The 15,974-nt window shown below is 34.0% G+C and overlaps 1 protein-coding gene across 3 annotated transcripts in view; it reads right to left on the bottom strand.

The window, feature by feature from the left end:
• Positions 1–15,974, bottom strand: part of VPS13A (vacuolar protein sorting 13 homolog A) — a 252,868-nt gene that overhangs the window by 52,760 nt on the left and 184,134 nt on the right. For all 3 annotated transcript variants that reach the window (XM_081236830.1, XM_081236828.1, XM_081236829.1), the window contains 7 exons: positions 12,430–12,712; positions 11,247–11,642; positions 10,876–10,980; positions 10,610–10,756; positions 5,805–5,933; positions 5,060–5,193; positions 373–502 (listed from right to left, as the gene is read on the bottom strand). In XM_081236830.1, the coding sequence (XP_081092956.1) occupies positions 373–502; positions 5,060–5,193; positions 5,805–5,933; positions 10,610–10,756; positions 10,876–10,980; positions 11,247–11,642; positions 12,430–12,712 (1,324 nt within the window). The remainder of the gene's footprint in view (positions 1–372; positions 503–5,059; positions 5,194–5,804; positions 5,934–10,609; positions 10,757–10,875; positions 10,981–11,246; positions 11,643–12,429; positions 12,713–15,974) is intronic.

The raw sequence follows: 15,974 nt of genomic DNA, 5'->3' as shown, positions 1-15,974 counted from the left end.
ACAACAGTTTGCCATCCAGAGATAAATTCTTTCATTAATAGATCCCTAAATGTCCTTCACAGAAGCTAAATTGACTTGAGATGACTTTCAATGCAAAGAATGTATTTATAAATTGAATGCTGAAAGTACCTAAGTTTACCCTTTATAACATAATAGAAGCAAATAAAAAGGCAGACAAAATAAGACTGTTTCCAGTTTTAAACATTTCTGGTTAAGTTAAAGTTTGAATACTGTTTTAAAAATCTTTTGCAGTTTTTAAGAAGTGGAAACACAAAAGAGGCCTCAAAACTAGTAAGGCTGAAAGAGAGTAAATTTAAAAATAAATAAATAAAAGACTTCTAAGAACACCAAAATAATCAATCCAGTACATACATCCTTTTGTGTTACTTCACCGTGGCTTTTTCCACATGTCCACTTCAGCTTTCTAGAGCCCACCGGATCAGCCCACGTATAAAAAACGGCTTTTCCAGGAGGGAGGGAATCTTCTATTTCACAGAGGGAACTGACATAAATAGTAAAAATATGCATTAAAGTAAGTGCAAGTATACGATTATTTAAAGAATCCAAAATAATACTTCATTAATTCTGAGTCCATTAATTGAGATTTGTGAAGTTCTGATTAAGAGTAGACTGAAAATTTTCCTTATACAATAAAAAAGTGGTTTTCTGAGAAAATAATGAAAATATTTCAAGGGAAATATATGTCCTAGCTAGGAAATAAATATCTCCAGGTTTCTGAAACTACTTTGTCAACTTTTGTTTTAATACAAATTAATTATAAAAGAAAATTATTCCACTTACTTTATCTTATCTATACCAAATCTAAGAGAATTTAATTAGTAACCCTTTCCTAAGTATTGTTTTACTGTGGCAAAGACAATACAGCTCAATTATTTCTAAAACCATAAGACAAGGGATACAAATCTAAGAAACTCAGTCAACTCATAAAACGATTCCCTAAAAGAAAATGGAGAAGTTACAAACCAAAGAAATAATAAAATATAACTTTTCTGAGCTGAAGAAGCTGACTCTGCAGATTAGACTTCATTGGGTATCAGACTAAATTAATGGAAACAGAATATCATCCTAGATAGAGCTTTGTAAAATGTTCAAATTTTAAGAAAATAGAAGAAAACCTGCCTATAAACATCTAGGACAATCACAGTTACCCATGAAGAAATAAAAGTAAGACTGTTCTTACACTTTTCTATAATACTGAATGCCAGAAAACAATGGAGCAATGGCTACACAATTTTGAGGCAAGAAGTTATGACTTAAAATTTTCTGTCAAATTGTTAATTTGCAAGAGAAAGACATTTTCAAATAAGCAACAGCATAACATATTATCCACAAACACTTACTTTTTCCAACCAAGTCAGAGATGACTCAAAATAAAATTTTAAGAACTAGGATGTAGAAATATTAAACAACTAAACCAGTCAAATAAATTAACTTGTTGTTAATATGCTATGAATCAATGCAAATACCTACAAGAACATATTTTTGAAAAACTAACCATTTTATATTAATCTGGGTCAAAAATTCCAAATTATATCGATAAGAAACTGGGAATTTGGAAAGAGAAATGGAAGAAAATGTAAACTACTCCAAATTTTTCATGGATGAATTAGCAGATAACTGTTTCACTCTCAAAATTTAAAATGCATAAAAATCAGGACTTCCCTGGTGGTCCAGTGGTTAAGAATCTGCCTTCCACTGCAGGGGACACGGGTTCAAACCCTGGTCGGGCAACTAGGATCCCACATGCTGCGGGGCATCTAAGCCCGCACGCCGCAACTACTGAGCCCACGCGCTCTAGAGCCCGTGCGCCACAACTAGAGAGCCTGTGTGCTGCAACTATTGAGCCTGCGTACTCTGGAGCCGGTGTGACACTACTAGAGAAAAGCCCATGCACCGCGACGAAGAGCCTGCGTGCCGCAACTAAGACCTGATGCAGTAAAATAAAATAAAATAAACCATGCATCAAAATCTCCAAGAACACAAAAAGTAATTATCTACAAGAGAAACAAAATGTATATTTTCCAAATCATCCTTAGAAGAAAATAATCCATATTACCAAAAAGTATGGCAAGGAATCATAAATTAGTTGTTATAAGGATTACAAATGGGTTCAACATTTTTATTAAAAGACAAACAGGTTCTAACATTATAAAATTGGAAATAAATTCTCAACAATAGAAGAACATTTGATTATAGTGCATCTAAATGATGGAATATCATGCATTCATTGAAAATTGTGTTTCTGAAGCAAATTTACATGCTCACAATAGCTGTTAAAAACAAGAGATTCAGAAATATAAACAGAGAGCAATAGTAAAAAAAAATAACTGAATCAAAATGCTGACAGTGTTGGGATTCCAGGGATTATGTTTTTCTTTTCAGTTTTCCTACAGAATTTAAAAAAATAATGGACAGTTGTTATTTTTATATGTAGGAAACAATTAAAAACCATATTAGCAACAACAAAAAAGTCAAGGGTAGGGAAGGCAGAGGAAACAAAAAGCCCTATATTCCTTATTTTTCTATGAAAAAATATCAAATGTAACCGTGTTGATCAGATAAATTTGGTTTAAAAATATTTAGAAGTGCTTTAATTCATATAAATTTTAATCTATTTAATTCACTGCAGAATATTCCTTGAAAAAATTCATCTCAGATTTACCTCAGGAAATTCAAAGAAAATAAAAAGTAACCAGAGTCCTCAGAATGTTAACTATATATGTGTACAAGTCTTAACCTCACAAGAAGATAACAACACAATGTGACAAATGCTTTAATCTATGTATTAATTTTATAAATTTCCATTAAGACTGTAATTTTTAAGTTTCAGAATTTCTACACAGGATCACATTCTAGTTTCTCCCTTATCCCTTACTTTTACAACTGTAACAATGCAGTAGATAACTTTTACAACTGTAACAATGCAGTAGATAAAATTTCTAAGCACTTTATATCTGAACTGTACTATAAAGAACAGTGCAAAGTCAAGGCCAAAGAAAAGACTGAGAAGTCTCTAGTTCAGCCTCAGCCAGGCTCAACCAGATGTCAGAGAATTAAGCTACGATGCCCTACATCATCCACAGTATGTAAAGAATTAACTTAGCTCCTGTGTATCTTAGAATGTTACCAGTTATGTACTATCCTTGAGAGAATCAAGAAAATAGTGACTCAAATCATTTTCTGGAGGTCTTAATTCTGTGACAGTTTCTTTGGGAAAGGCTAGTTGAGGTACATGAATTGAAGGACAAATAAGAAAAAACCATTTCTGTTTGCCTTTGTCAGTTTTAATCAACCAACTTATTATTTTTATAATATGGATAATCATAGAAAACAGGCTCTACTCTCTCTCAACATCTTCCTCAAATGAGAGAATTGATAGGCAAGGAGGAGTTCTAGATACTTGCTAGCTCAAGCTTCAGGTTCTCACTCAATCAATGCCTATTTTAGTCAATGATTCCAAGTATACAGTTAGCAGTGGAAAAAAAGCATAAATGCACTGATAAATATGGGCCCACTGCTAAGTGACATGAAAACAAACTAAGAAAAGTAGACAAAATAAATTCAAGACAACCTGGGACCCATAAGTAGAGGAACAGAAGGTTACATAAATTGTAGTGGAACTAAGAGGGTAAGGTATCACAGTATATTGAAACAAATGATATAATGAGTAGTCTTGAAATATCAAGACATAAATATGGTCTTTAGAAAAGCTTAAAAATGTAGCGCTCCTTTCCCACATGCCTCAACAAGAAAAAGATATCTACTGTTTGAAAAAAATCTGAAGAATCAATATTTACATTATGTTCATTAAAAAAAAATTTCAAAAATAGACAAAATTCTTATGATAAACCCTGACAATTTCCTCACCAGATTCCACAATGATCAAGCTTTTGTCATACTTGCTTCAGTTCTCCTGGTTTTTGTTTTTGAAGCATTTAAAAGTAAATTATATCACTAATCATCAGGGAAATCAAAACCACAATAAGACATCACCTCACACCTGTTAGAATGCTTATTATCAAAAAGACAAGAAATAAGTGTTGGCAAGGATGTTGAGAAAAAGGGAACCCTTGTGTATTGTTGGTGGGAATGTAAATTGGTGCAGTCACTATGGAAAACAGTATGGAGGTTTCTCAAAAAACTAAAAACAGAACATGTGATCCAGCAGCTGGATTATCTGTTCAAAGGAAATGAAAACACTAATTCAAAAATTATATGTATGTTCACTGCAGCATTATTTATAATCACCAAGACATGGAAACAACCTAACTGTCCATTGATGAATGAATGAACATACAAAATGTGGTATATATAAAATGAAATATTATTCAGCCATAAAGAAATCTTGCCATTTGAGACAACATGGATGGACCTTAATGGCATTATGCTAAGTGAAACAAGTGAGAGAAAGACAGATACTGTATCATCTCACTTATATGTGGAATCTAAAAAAAACAAAAAAAGAAAAAAGAAAACAACCAAAAAAACCAAACACACAGAGAACAGATTGGCAGTTGCTAGAGGCAGGGTTGGGGTGGATGAAATGAGTGAAGGTGGTCAAAAGGCACAAACTTCCAGTTATAACATGTATAAATCATGGGGATGTGAGGTACAGCATGGTGACTATAGTTAATAATACTCTATTGTATGTGTGAAAGTTGCTAAGAGAGTAAATCTTAAATGTTTTCATCACAAGAAAAAAAAATCTTAACTGTGTTTGGTGATGGATATTAACTAGACTTATAGTGGTGATGATTTTACAATATATACAAATATTGAATCATGTTGGACACCTGAAACTCATATGTTATATGTCAATTATGTGGGAATTTTTAAAAAAGTAAATTATAGATCTCAAGTCAGTTTTAACCCTATATATTTCAGTATACCTTTTTTTTTTTAAATGAGGACATTGTTTTACGTGGCCATAATGCCATTATCGGTGTTTATACTCTTAGGAAATTATCATAAAGTCAATGTCTCATCAGCTAGACTCTGCTAAAATCAGGGGATACTGTATTTGTAATAATCTTCTTACCTCTGCTTGTATTGAACAATGTCATTCTTGGTGTGATTTATTAACAGGAATGGAGTTGCTCCATCACGATAATCTGAAAATGTAATAACTGTAGAATGCTCAGCCAAATTAACTTCTGCTATAATACCTCCAAGCTAGAAAAAAGGAAAAGAAAATATTCTCTGTGATCATCTTCCAAAGAATATTAACCAATAACATTTAATAATAAAAACTATTCATAACTTAATATATTTTTTGATGACTTGGAAAGTAATTCAGGATTTTATACTGCATTTCTGGAAAACCATGACTCTCAATTATCATATACAGATGGGTCAAATTCAAGATGTGGTATATTGTAGTATTCTAGGCACTTTAACTCAGCAGTCCCCAACAGCCGGGGGGAGGGGGGAATGTTCAGACAGTAATGTGAGCGATGGTTCGGTCAGTAATGTGAGCCATGGGGAGCGGCACATGAAGCTTTGCTCGCTCGCCTGCCACTCACCTCCTGCTGTGCGGCCTGGTTCCTAACAGGCCGAGGACCAGTACCAGTCCACAGCCCCCAGGTTGGGGACCCCTGCTCTAACTTTCCATATAACAGTTAAATTGTTTTATGTCTATTGCTTCCTTTTAGAACTTTTTCCCTTTGCAAAGAGAAATGTTTGTTCATTTTTGGTGAAACAAACAAACAAAAATCATTTAATAAAAAAAAAATTAGTAAGTATATATTAGCTTCTCTAACCACACACACAAAAGAATCACTTACCTCATTATCCAGACGCAATAAAATACAACTTTCTTGCTTGTTAAAATGTATCTTTTTGGGAGAGCCTTCACTTCTTTCAACTTGAATAAGAAGTTTATTAGAAGCATCCTCAGGCCAAAAGGGGATACACTAAAACATATATTACATATATTTATTTAATTAAAACTGATTTCGCCATAAATACCTTTATCATTTTAATAAGCCCATCAGAGTAGACTTAAAATAGTCTTAAACCTCTTTCAACACTGCTCTGGTTACTGGACTGCTTAGCTATAAACTGCTGACTTTGAGATGGGGTGCCACTTGGGGGCACTTTGAACACAAGCAGTAATGGGTAGTAAGTTGAAGAGCTACTGATAGAGTGCTGTGAAGAGGCGTTAGTGTGGTCCAGATCTAGAGACAGATTGAAAAAAAGTAAGTAAACTGAGCCAAGTGATCAGTTTAAAACAGGGGAATGTTCATTTACTAAAAGTTATAATTGGGTTGTGGGCATCACTTAGTAATTAAGCAGTAGTCAAAGTACACACAAATGTCAAGTCAGGACATATATTAAATCCAGAGTTCTGGAAGTCAAATAAGGATTAAAAAAGAAAAAACAAAAGCAAAAACCAAGAGACGTATCTAAAGTCTAAAGTTCAGAGTAGAAAACAGGCTCAAAATCTTAAGAAACAACCTGGACATCAGTGATCTGGAAACCAAACTAACGGAATAGGAGACAGTCAATGCACCCAGAAAGAAGACCAGACAACAGGAGCTGGAAACAAAAAAAAGAGCTAAAAGAACAGGAATGGAGAGCCAGCCTTGTCTGTAAACTATTATGTAAATCAGGTCTTAGTGTGATCTGACTCTGACCAGGCTGGTAACTTCACATAATTCAATGAGACTGCTCATGTGCTCATCATGATCATCACCATATTACCTGAGGGCAATGTAGAAGAAGCTAGATATTAGAGTCAAGTGCCTTAGCTTGATAAAGTCAGTTTTATTCAACCATAAAAAGTAATTAATGGAACTAGATATGGGACATGGTTAAGGCTATAACAGGCTGAGAAAATTCCCACTTGGGGCTTCTTGCAACCCAGTGGAAACTTATCTGGAGTCAAAACAGTAGCAATACTAATCCAAGCATATTTCCCAGGAGGAACTGAGAAGACTAAAAATGATGTGCTCTCTGAAAACCCCCAAGCCTTGCTTATTTGTAAGCCTTCCTTACAAATCAACACAGCTAATAATCATAAATATGCATTTTAAGTTAAGGTTGACTACTGTAAGCCAAAATTAAAATGTAAAGCTTTTAAATTAGCAAAAGAAATTTATCATAAGAAAAGCTGAGGGACTTCCCTCGTGGTCCAGTGCGTAAGACTCTGGGCTCCCAATGCAGGGGGCCTGGGTTCGATCCCTAGTCGGGGAACTAGATCCCACATGCATGCCTCAACTAAGAAGTCTGCATGCCACAACTATAAGCCCACATGCTGCAACAAAGATCCCAAATGCCGCAACTAAGACCCAGCGCAGCCAAAATAAATAAATAAATGTTAAAAACAAAAACAAAAAAAGAGAAAAGAGAAAAGCTGAAGTTGACAACAAAAAGTAAAATAAAAAATAAGTTGTTATGCATTTGTAATTGCAATTACTGTAAATATAAACTAACTGTTGGAAGACAGAAGCTACAGATTAGGTTTTTAGAGAGAGAAGACCCAATAATCTTATCTACAATTGACATATAAAGCAAGACACATAGAACTACTGTAAATAAAAGTATGGAAAAAGATATACCTAGAAAATATATAGAGTAAAACAAAGTTGCAGTCATACTCTTGGCATCTAGATATATAGAGAGCTCTACATCCAACAAACCAAGAATCCATAGACTAATGAGCACATATGAAACATTTGCCAAAAAAAAATCTATACTCATTCACCAAATTTTTATTGAGAGCATACTGTGTTTAATCACTGTTCAGAGCCCTCCAATAGCTCTCTCCATTTCACTCAGAGCAAAAGTTAAAACCCTTGTAATTCACAAAGTTCTGTGTCACAAAGTTCTGCATGATTACTCTTTATCACTGTTATGTCTTATTCTCTTCTAAATACTTTTCCCTCTCCAATAATACTGGCCTCTTTGGCTATCCCTCAACCATGCCAAATATTCTCCCATTTTAGGGCACCTACCCTGGCTGATCCTTTGTCTTTAATGCTCTTTCCCCAGATATCCACACTTCTGAGGGGTCCAGCTCCTGGCTAAAAACCTATGTGTAATTTTTCACGTCAGACCACTGGTAATTACAAAGGCTTTACCTTTATCTGGCAGGTCTCACAGGGCAAAGCAGCCCTCCCCATACCAGACTAGGTGCACAGCCAGTGCACTGCATTCTCAAGAACTCAGCCCCCACTTCTAGCCATGCCCTTACAAATATCTGCATTCCTACTACAGGCATCTTTGTTCAGAGGCCTCTTTATCAGGGCCTTTGGCAGAGGCCTTCCTCAGGAACCTCTGCAAGACCTCTTTATCAAGGAGAGAGGCGGAACTTGAAGATGCTTTTTCTCTACTCTGACTTGGTGCTCAGTACTCTTCCATTCCTAGCCCTTCCCCTTTGTTTTCTGCCACCCCCAGATCCATAAAACAGTAAGAGCTATTTGTTCAGGGCTCCCCTGACAATGATACTACCCTCACTGATCCACCTCACCCCTAACTAATGCTGTTCCATAGGAAAAATGGTACAAGGGGAGGTGGTGCTTTCTTCAGTTTAGCCTCTTACTTATACTACTGCAGTAAGTAATTAAAGTCCTGAGTGCTACTTTCATTTTGGCTTGTTGTCTTTATCAGCTATTCCTGTACCTGGCAGCTCAGCTCCAACTCAGCTGAACTCTTGACAAGTGTACCTCTCACATTTTCTCCAAGTTTCTTCAAATGCGACCTCAGTAAGTCCTATCCTTGACCACCTTATGTAAAATTATAGCCCACTTCTTGCTCATTAGAACTCTTAACACCTCTTAGCCTGTCTTATTTCCTTTTTCCCTATTAGACCTGTCACCTTTAAACATACTATGTATTCTACTAGTTGACTATGGTATTATCCATTTAATGATTTCCCCACACTCCCACTGAAATGTAAACTACACAAGGACAGGTACTTGTGGTTTTGTTAAAATATGTATCACAAGGCACACAAGGAGTACACACAACAAATACTGTTGAAAGAATGAACGAACAGGCAATCATGAAAAAAGGTACAACTTCTAGAAATGAGAAATATAATTATTCAAATAAAAAACTCAGTTGGGGCTTCCCTGGTGGTACAGTGGCTGAGAGTCCGCCTGCCGATGCAGGGGACACAGGTTCGTGCCCCAGTCCGGGAAGATCCCACATGCCGTGGAGCGGCTGGGCCCGTGAGCCATGGCCACTGAGCCTGTGCGTCCGGAGCCTGTGCTCCGCAACTGGAGAGGCCACAACAGTGAGAGGCCCATGTACCGCAAAACAAACAAACAAACAAACAAAAACTCAGTTGAAGGCTCAAACAGCATATATATATATATATATATATATATATATATATATATATATATATATATATACTGTATAATATATATAGCAAAAGTGAAAATCTAGGAAAAATATATATGTAGAATTTATCCAGAATGAAGCAAAGAGTTATACAGATAGAGAATATAAAAAAGATAATAAGATATATGGAAGAAAGAATATGAAGGTCTAGAACAAATCTGATTAAAGACCCAAAAAGAGGAAATGGATGAAGAGGAGAGGTAGTATTTAAAGAGACAATAGCTGCAAATTTTACAGAAGGTATGAAATATATTAATCTACAGGTCTAGGAATAAAGTATCTCAAGCAGGATATATCAAAGGAACCCACATGAAGACAAACAACAGTATAATTGCAGAACATCAAAGACAGAGAGAAGACCGTGAAGGCAGCTAGAGAAAAAGGAAAGATAACCTCCAGAGAAATGACAGAATCACAGCAGAATTTTCAACAAAAATGGAAGCCAGAATATAATAAATGCTACAACATGTTGAAAAAAAATAGGATTATCAAGTATCATAAAAGAAAGGTGATGATTAAAACTTTTATGGATAAACACAAACTGATGGTATTTACCTCCAAATCAGCTCTAAAGGAAATGCCAAAGGATGTACATCAAGAATAATGATTCCAGAAAGACGATTTCAAAGCAAAAAGGCATAATGAATAAAAATAGCAAACATTTCTCTAAAAATCCTAACATACTTAAAATAAAATTTCTTCAGAAGTATTCTACACTGGCTTTATCCAACTTTACTTAAAATAAAATTTCTTCAGAAGTATTCTATTAACCTCAGGCAGTCTTTCAAAAAGCTCTTACCCGGAGACCTAATAACTACAGATAGAGTAGAATCAAAATTTCATTCCTAAGACACTACTGTCTTCCTAAAATAATTAGCTTAACCTACCCTATAAAGGCATCTCTAACAGCTTCCTAAAGAGAATAATTTCTTTCTCTTTGCTGCATTTATACTTTACCCAGTCTTCTACTGCCATATTTAACGACATTTGGTTGGTAATTATTAAATGTTTACCTCTCTTATCAAGCAACACATTCCTAGATAACAATGTTTGGATTTTAATAATTAAATTATTTACTTGGTTTATTCTGGTACAAATAAATACTCAAATGTTCATGGAACTGAAACAAAATTGGGAGGTGGGGGTGGAGAGTTAGAACATTACATAGTGATTTCATGTATCAAACTTCAAGGAAAAATGAAAATCTAAAGAGGTACCTTTTTGAAATTCATCTACCCACCTGCTCCAAATCAAGAGAGAGCCATTTATCACTTCCTTCTTCAGCCACTGATATACGATATTTACTTTTGTTTTTAAGCAAAAAAAAGGGTGTAAATGTGACAATTCTGGTAATGTTAAAACTGCTAAGATCTATAGTGACACCAACCTACAGGAAAAAAAATAGCAACATTTCAAAAACTATTCCATTATCATAACATCCTGATAAAAATTAAGTACTCAGTAGAGCTTAAAAAAAATTTCCTGATGAGCATAAAATGAACTCACTTGATATTCCATTTTCAGGCCCTTACATTTAACAGCTCCATGACTACCAACAGTATCAATTGAAAACTGATCTGATAATTCACTATCAGTTACCATAAGCTGAACCTAGAAAAAAATATTTCAAATATATTAGTATTTAGGCACCTTTAAAAATTCCTGCTTAAGTTGATATATCTTTTGCTTTTTAGCCTAAACTAATATTATACTGTTAATGCACTAAACCCTTCCCAAGACTAAATTTTAATCTTTTTAACCTCAAATATTTCACAAATGTTATTTCTACTTATTTCATAATATTTTATTCTTCTAAACAAACAAAAAGGAGTGATAAGTAGATAAAGAAGAATGAAAGTCAAAAAAACTTCACATACCTTATTGTTATTAAAAAAGTGCTTTGGCTGAAAAGAAAAGAGAACTGGTTTTTTACAATTAGGTGGATGCTTTCGATGAATTCCATCTGCTTTATACTGTAACATTCGACCAGTTTTATTGACCATCCAGTAAGGACTATGAAATGCCATAACTGTCTGGCCGGTATTATAAGTCACATGGATAGCAATATCTAAATCAGTCTTTTCTATTTCTGTAACACAAGTAAAACTGATGAAACTAATATCTTGTTGATTAGGTTTTATATGATATTCACTTTTCCAATCATGATTAAGATAGTTAAGTAATTTTAAATGCAGCCTGGCTTCATCCAACTGTACAGTACAAATCTGGGCTGAATGGCCTTCATGTAGAGTAAAAACTCTATGTTCAGTGCCCTATAATAAAAAAAAATACAGTAAATTTTTAATGTTTTAGAATAATATGCCAAAATATTCTATTTAATGATTCCAAATGCTATACAAATGATTCTGAAATACCTGTGTCAGAAAAAGAAGACTTATGTTCATGTTCTAACTCTGTCAACTGTGTAAATTTCTATAAATTGAGATTTGAGTTACTGTATTTATAAAATGGTCTACTTCAAAGTATTTAAAAGAAGAAGCATCTTTATAGGGCATAAAATCCTTTTAGAAAACTAGCACAAGAATAATACAATGTAGCAAGTTTTAAGTCTAGTACTATCATTTTAATACTAATTTTCATATATGTTTGAAAAGTTAGTATCCATCTTTTAAACATACATGAAATATACATGCATGGAAAAGATTGAAAAATATGTATATTTCAGAACTGAAATGATAACTTCATCAGAAGTGCTACCTTCAGATAATGTGATTATAGACAATCTTAATAATCTCTATTTTCTAAAATTTTCTACAGGAATATCTATTACTTTCATAAATGATTTTTAAAATCGCATATCATATTTGTGTGGATGAATTATATTCAACTTAGTAACCAGATTTCTAAGGTAAATCAGTGGAAAAAAAAATTTTTTTAATCTTCTTTCATATAACATGATTGAAACATTTCTTTTCCATTTGAAGAATATCTGTACTGTCTATTCACCAGTATTTTAAAACATTGTTTTATGGTTCATAACTTTAAATAACTAAAGCTACAAAATCAAAGGCAGGAGGGCATTAAAAAATTCCAGAATACCTCTATATAATAAGCAATTTTGTAAGGAAGAAGATTTCGGAGTAGAATAGGTGGCCACAAATGCATTATATATGGTAAGTCCCAACCATCTTCTGAATACACTGACACAGATGTCAAATTATCTTTTTCTGGGACAATATTAATGATAAATGGCTTCTTGGAAGGGTTTATAGATCTACATTTCTTCTTGAGAAAAGTGCCATCATTTTTTATAATTTCTTCAAAATCAATTCCTTCACACATTTGATAGTCCTCATCTTCTGGCTTCAGGGAAAGGGGTGATCTACATAAAAGATTAAACAATATATTTTAAAATGCTTTAAAAGAAAATACATGTTTAATTGTTTGATTATAGCTTCAGAACAATGAAATTATCTCCCTCCATACTACTGTAATAAATTTTTATATTTTCATTCTTCTTAGAGATAGGTAAGATAGACATACAGATACCAATTTCCATCTTAACTTTCTGGAAACCAATCAAGTTATTTGGCTTCCAAGAGAAGAATATTTTTCTTACAAACTTGCTGTCTTAAAAGTATGTTTACAAGATAATAACTGGTTTTTCGCAGAAAATACATAATCATACAGGTCATATATGCAAAACACACACATACAGCTGTGACTTAAACACTTAACTTAAAGAAGTTAGCTTTCCTGGATATGTGGTCCCAAGTACATACCATGATTGAGTTTGTGAAGCAAAAATATATTTCTACTAAAAAATTAATCACCAGCTATTCAAGGTTAATCAAATGAAAGCTTTCAATAGATACTTAGCTTTACAGAAATCTTGGGCATAGTTGCAGAAGTGGTTGTAAGAAGACAGTAATAAAATTATTAGGTGTCACATATGATTAATCCTTATATTTAAAAATCACATTCTTTGTTTACATTGCAAATGTACTTTGGGTTTAATAATTTTTTTAAACCTAAGGTGTGTCCAAGTATAAACACTTAAGTATTTTTTTTTTTTTTTTTTTTTTTTTTTTTGCGGTACGCAGGCCTCTCACTGTTGTGGCCTCTCCCATTGCGGAGCACAGGCTCTGGATGCGCAGGCTCAGCAGCCATGGCTCACGGGCCCAGCCGCTCCGAGGCATGTGGGATCTTCCCAGACCGGGGCACGAACCCATGTCCCCTGCATCGGCAGGCGGACTCTCAACCACTGCGCCACCAGGGAAGCCCAAGTATTTTTATACTTGTAAAACTAATTACCTATGATTGTGACACTATCCCTTACTGTGTGACAAGTGTCAATACTATCTCTAGCTGTGATTGTTTTCTTAAGCTCTAGTCCCCCAAATTTTAAATATCTATTACATATTTCTGTAATGATGTCGGATGGTGCCTTAAACTGCTAGATTGAACTCTGAACCCTCCACACCCACTTCTCTGTGCGTCCTTTTTTCAGGAACTTCCAGCTATTGGCACTCTGGACTATAAAATAATATTAACTCTTCCTTATTCCCCCCTTACACACATAGATATAGTTACCTGTCAAATCAGTTATCAGATTTAGCCTATTTTACTTCTACATTCTCTCTGTAATTTTCATTTTTTTTCCATCAAGACATTTATTGGACTATTATTTACCAATGAGAAGGTAAAACTGAAAATGCACAAATGAGTAAGTCATTCTTTACTCTTAAGGAGATACCAATCACATGGGAAATGTAATGTTAAAAGATAACTACTGCACTGTGATAGGTACCCCCCCCAAAAAAAAACCAGGTGTATACTGCAGACTTAGGGCATGAAGAGTGTGGTTAACTCTTTCTAGACTGGCTGCAGAGTGTTTTCCAGAGGTCACAATTTTCCCCAAAAGCTTTCTTTCTGAAGGGTAGAACTGAACTAGAGACATATGCAAGGTTAAAGGAAAGTTTAAGAAACAAATGAAGAGAAAACATGAGAGACAGATGATCAATGGCAAGAGGTTTTGAGTGAGAAGAGCTGATGCAGTAAATGGTCTTAAAACAGAAGAACACCAAATGTTCTGAGACAGGAAGAAAGAAATAGATGATATTAAAGATGAAGATAAAATTTACATAAATGGGGGCAAGACAATGAGCTAGCAACTATCCCAATGTGGACTTAACCTTTCAAATTTCATATTCCAACATGCACACTACATTCCAGTCAAACCCCTAGTCTTTTATAGACCTGTACAAATCCTGTGCATTCATGCCTCCTTATCTTTGTTATGCAATTCCTTCCATTTAAGATTGCCCTTCCCCACTAATCTCCACATTATTATACTTTAACTATAATTCATTTACGTCTCTCAGGAGTTAATCATTAATCCCTTCTTTCCTTTTCATAGTTTTCTGCAACTAAAACTTTTTCTGTGATCCTTAACAACAATTGTTTTCTACTTTCTGTACTTATATAATATATCAATCTCTCAAGGGGAAGAGTTATGCCAATTCCTCTTGGTATCCTACAGTAGTGCCTTCCACACAACAAAACACTTGGTAAATACTTGTTAAATGAATTAAATTTAAGAATAAGTATACTTAAATTCTACAGAATGATACCCATTTGTTAATTTAAGACCTCACATCTTAAATATAAGAGTATCTATATCTAAGCATTAGATTAGAAGAATATCTAATGTGAAATCCAAGCTAGTCAGTCATTAATAATTCTAATTAAGATAGATTAACTTCCATGTAACAAACATTTAGCCTTGAACAAAAAAGTGTAAAGATACTCTAATGGCCTAACTTTTCTCTTCTATGGACAGAAACACAAAATATATAGTAATATTTATTAAAAATAAAGCAGAATGCCATTAACTTTTATTATCCAAGGACAAAATGGATTTCCTCACAGAAACTTTTGAACATATCTTACATGCTACTTTTTAATCCAGTCTTATAACCCACCCCAAATCCTCTCTAGAACAAGGTCAGATACTATAAACAACTATTTTGTGGTTGTTCTCTAGACAATATAACTCTTTCCCTCAGCAAGTCTGAACTAAGCAATAAAACTCATTAGGGTTAGAAGGTCTAGGCAATAAAACACTCATTAAGGTGAGCAGGTCTACTCTCTGAAAATATGTGCCAAAAACTGCTAGGCTGTCTTCTAAGCATTAGGGACCCAATCTTGAACTCCTACGTATGGGGCAGAATAAATAGAGGTAAGGAATATTTTAGCACTGCTTGTAATTTTGCCTCCATCCTTCTGTAGCATAGGTCTAAAGGTCCATATCTAGAGTGTGTTTTGAAATGGTACTTAACAAACTATGATGCTTATTCTGAGGAAGTTTTTATTCTCTAAGAGTTTAATCTCCCTAAAAGAGATTATCTTCAATTCCAGATTAAATATCCTAAATAATAATAATACTTGTTTGTAATATTAAGCCTATGATTAAGAGACTAGCCCATCATTAGTACTGTTACAATTTTAATAGTCCTTTCTTGATACATAAAAGATTTTATATCAAAATTTTTAAAGATTTTATATCAAATTTAATCTAATTACTTTAAATATTTAAGACAGATGTACTATACAGCTGACCCTTGAACAACACGTGTTTGAAC

The sequence above is a fragment of the Mesoplodon bidens genome (assembly GCF_964165515.1).
Source record: "Mesoplodon bidens genome assembly, chromosome: 6".
NCBI lineage: Eukaryota > Metazoa > Chordata > Mammalia > Artiodactyla > Ziphiidae > Mesoplodon > Mesoplodon bidens.
The sequence above is the reverse complement of the archived record's forward strand: the minus strand, read 5'-3'. Positions and strand labels throughout refer to the sequence as shown.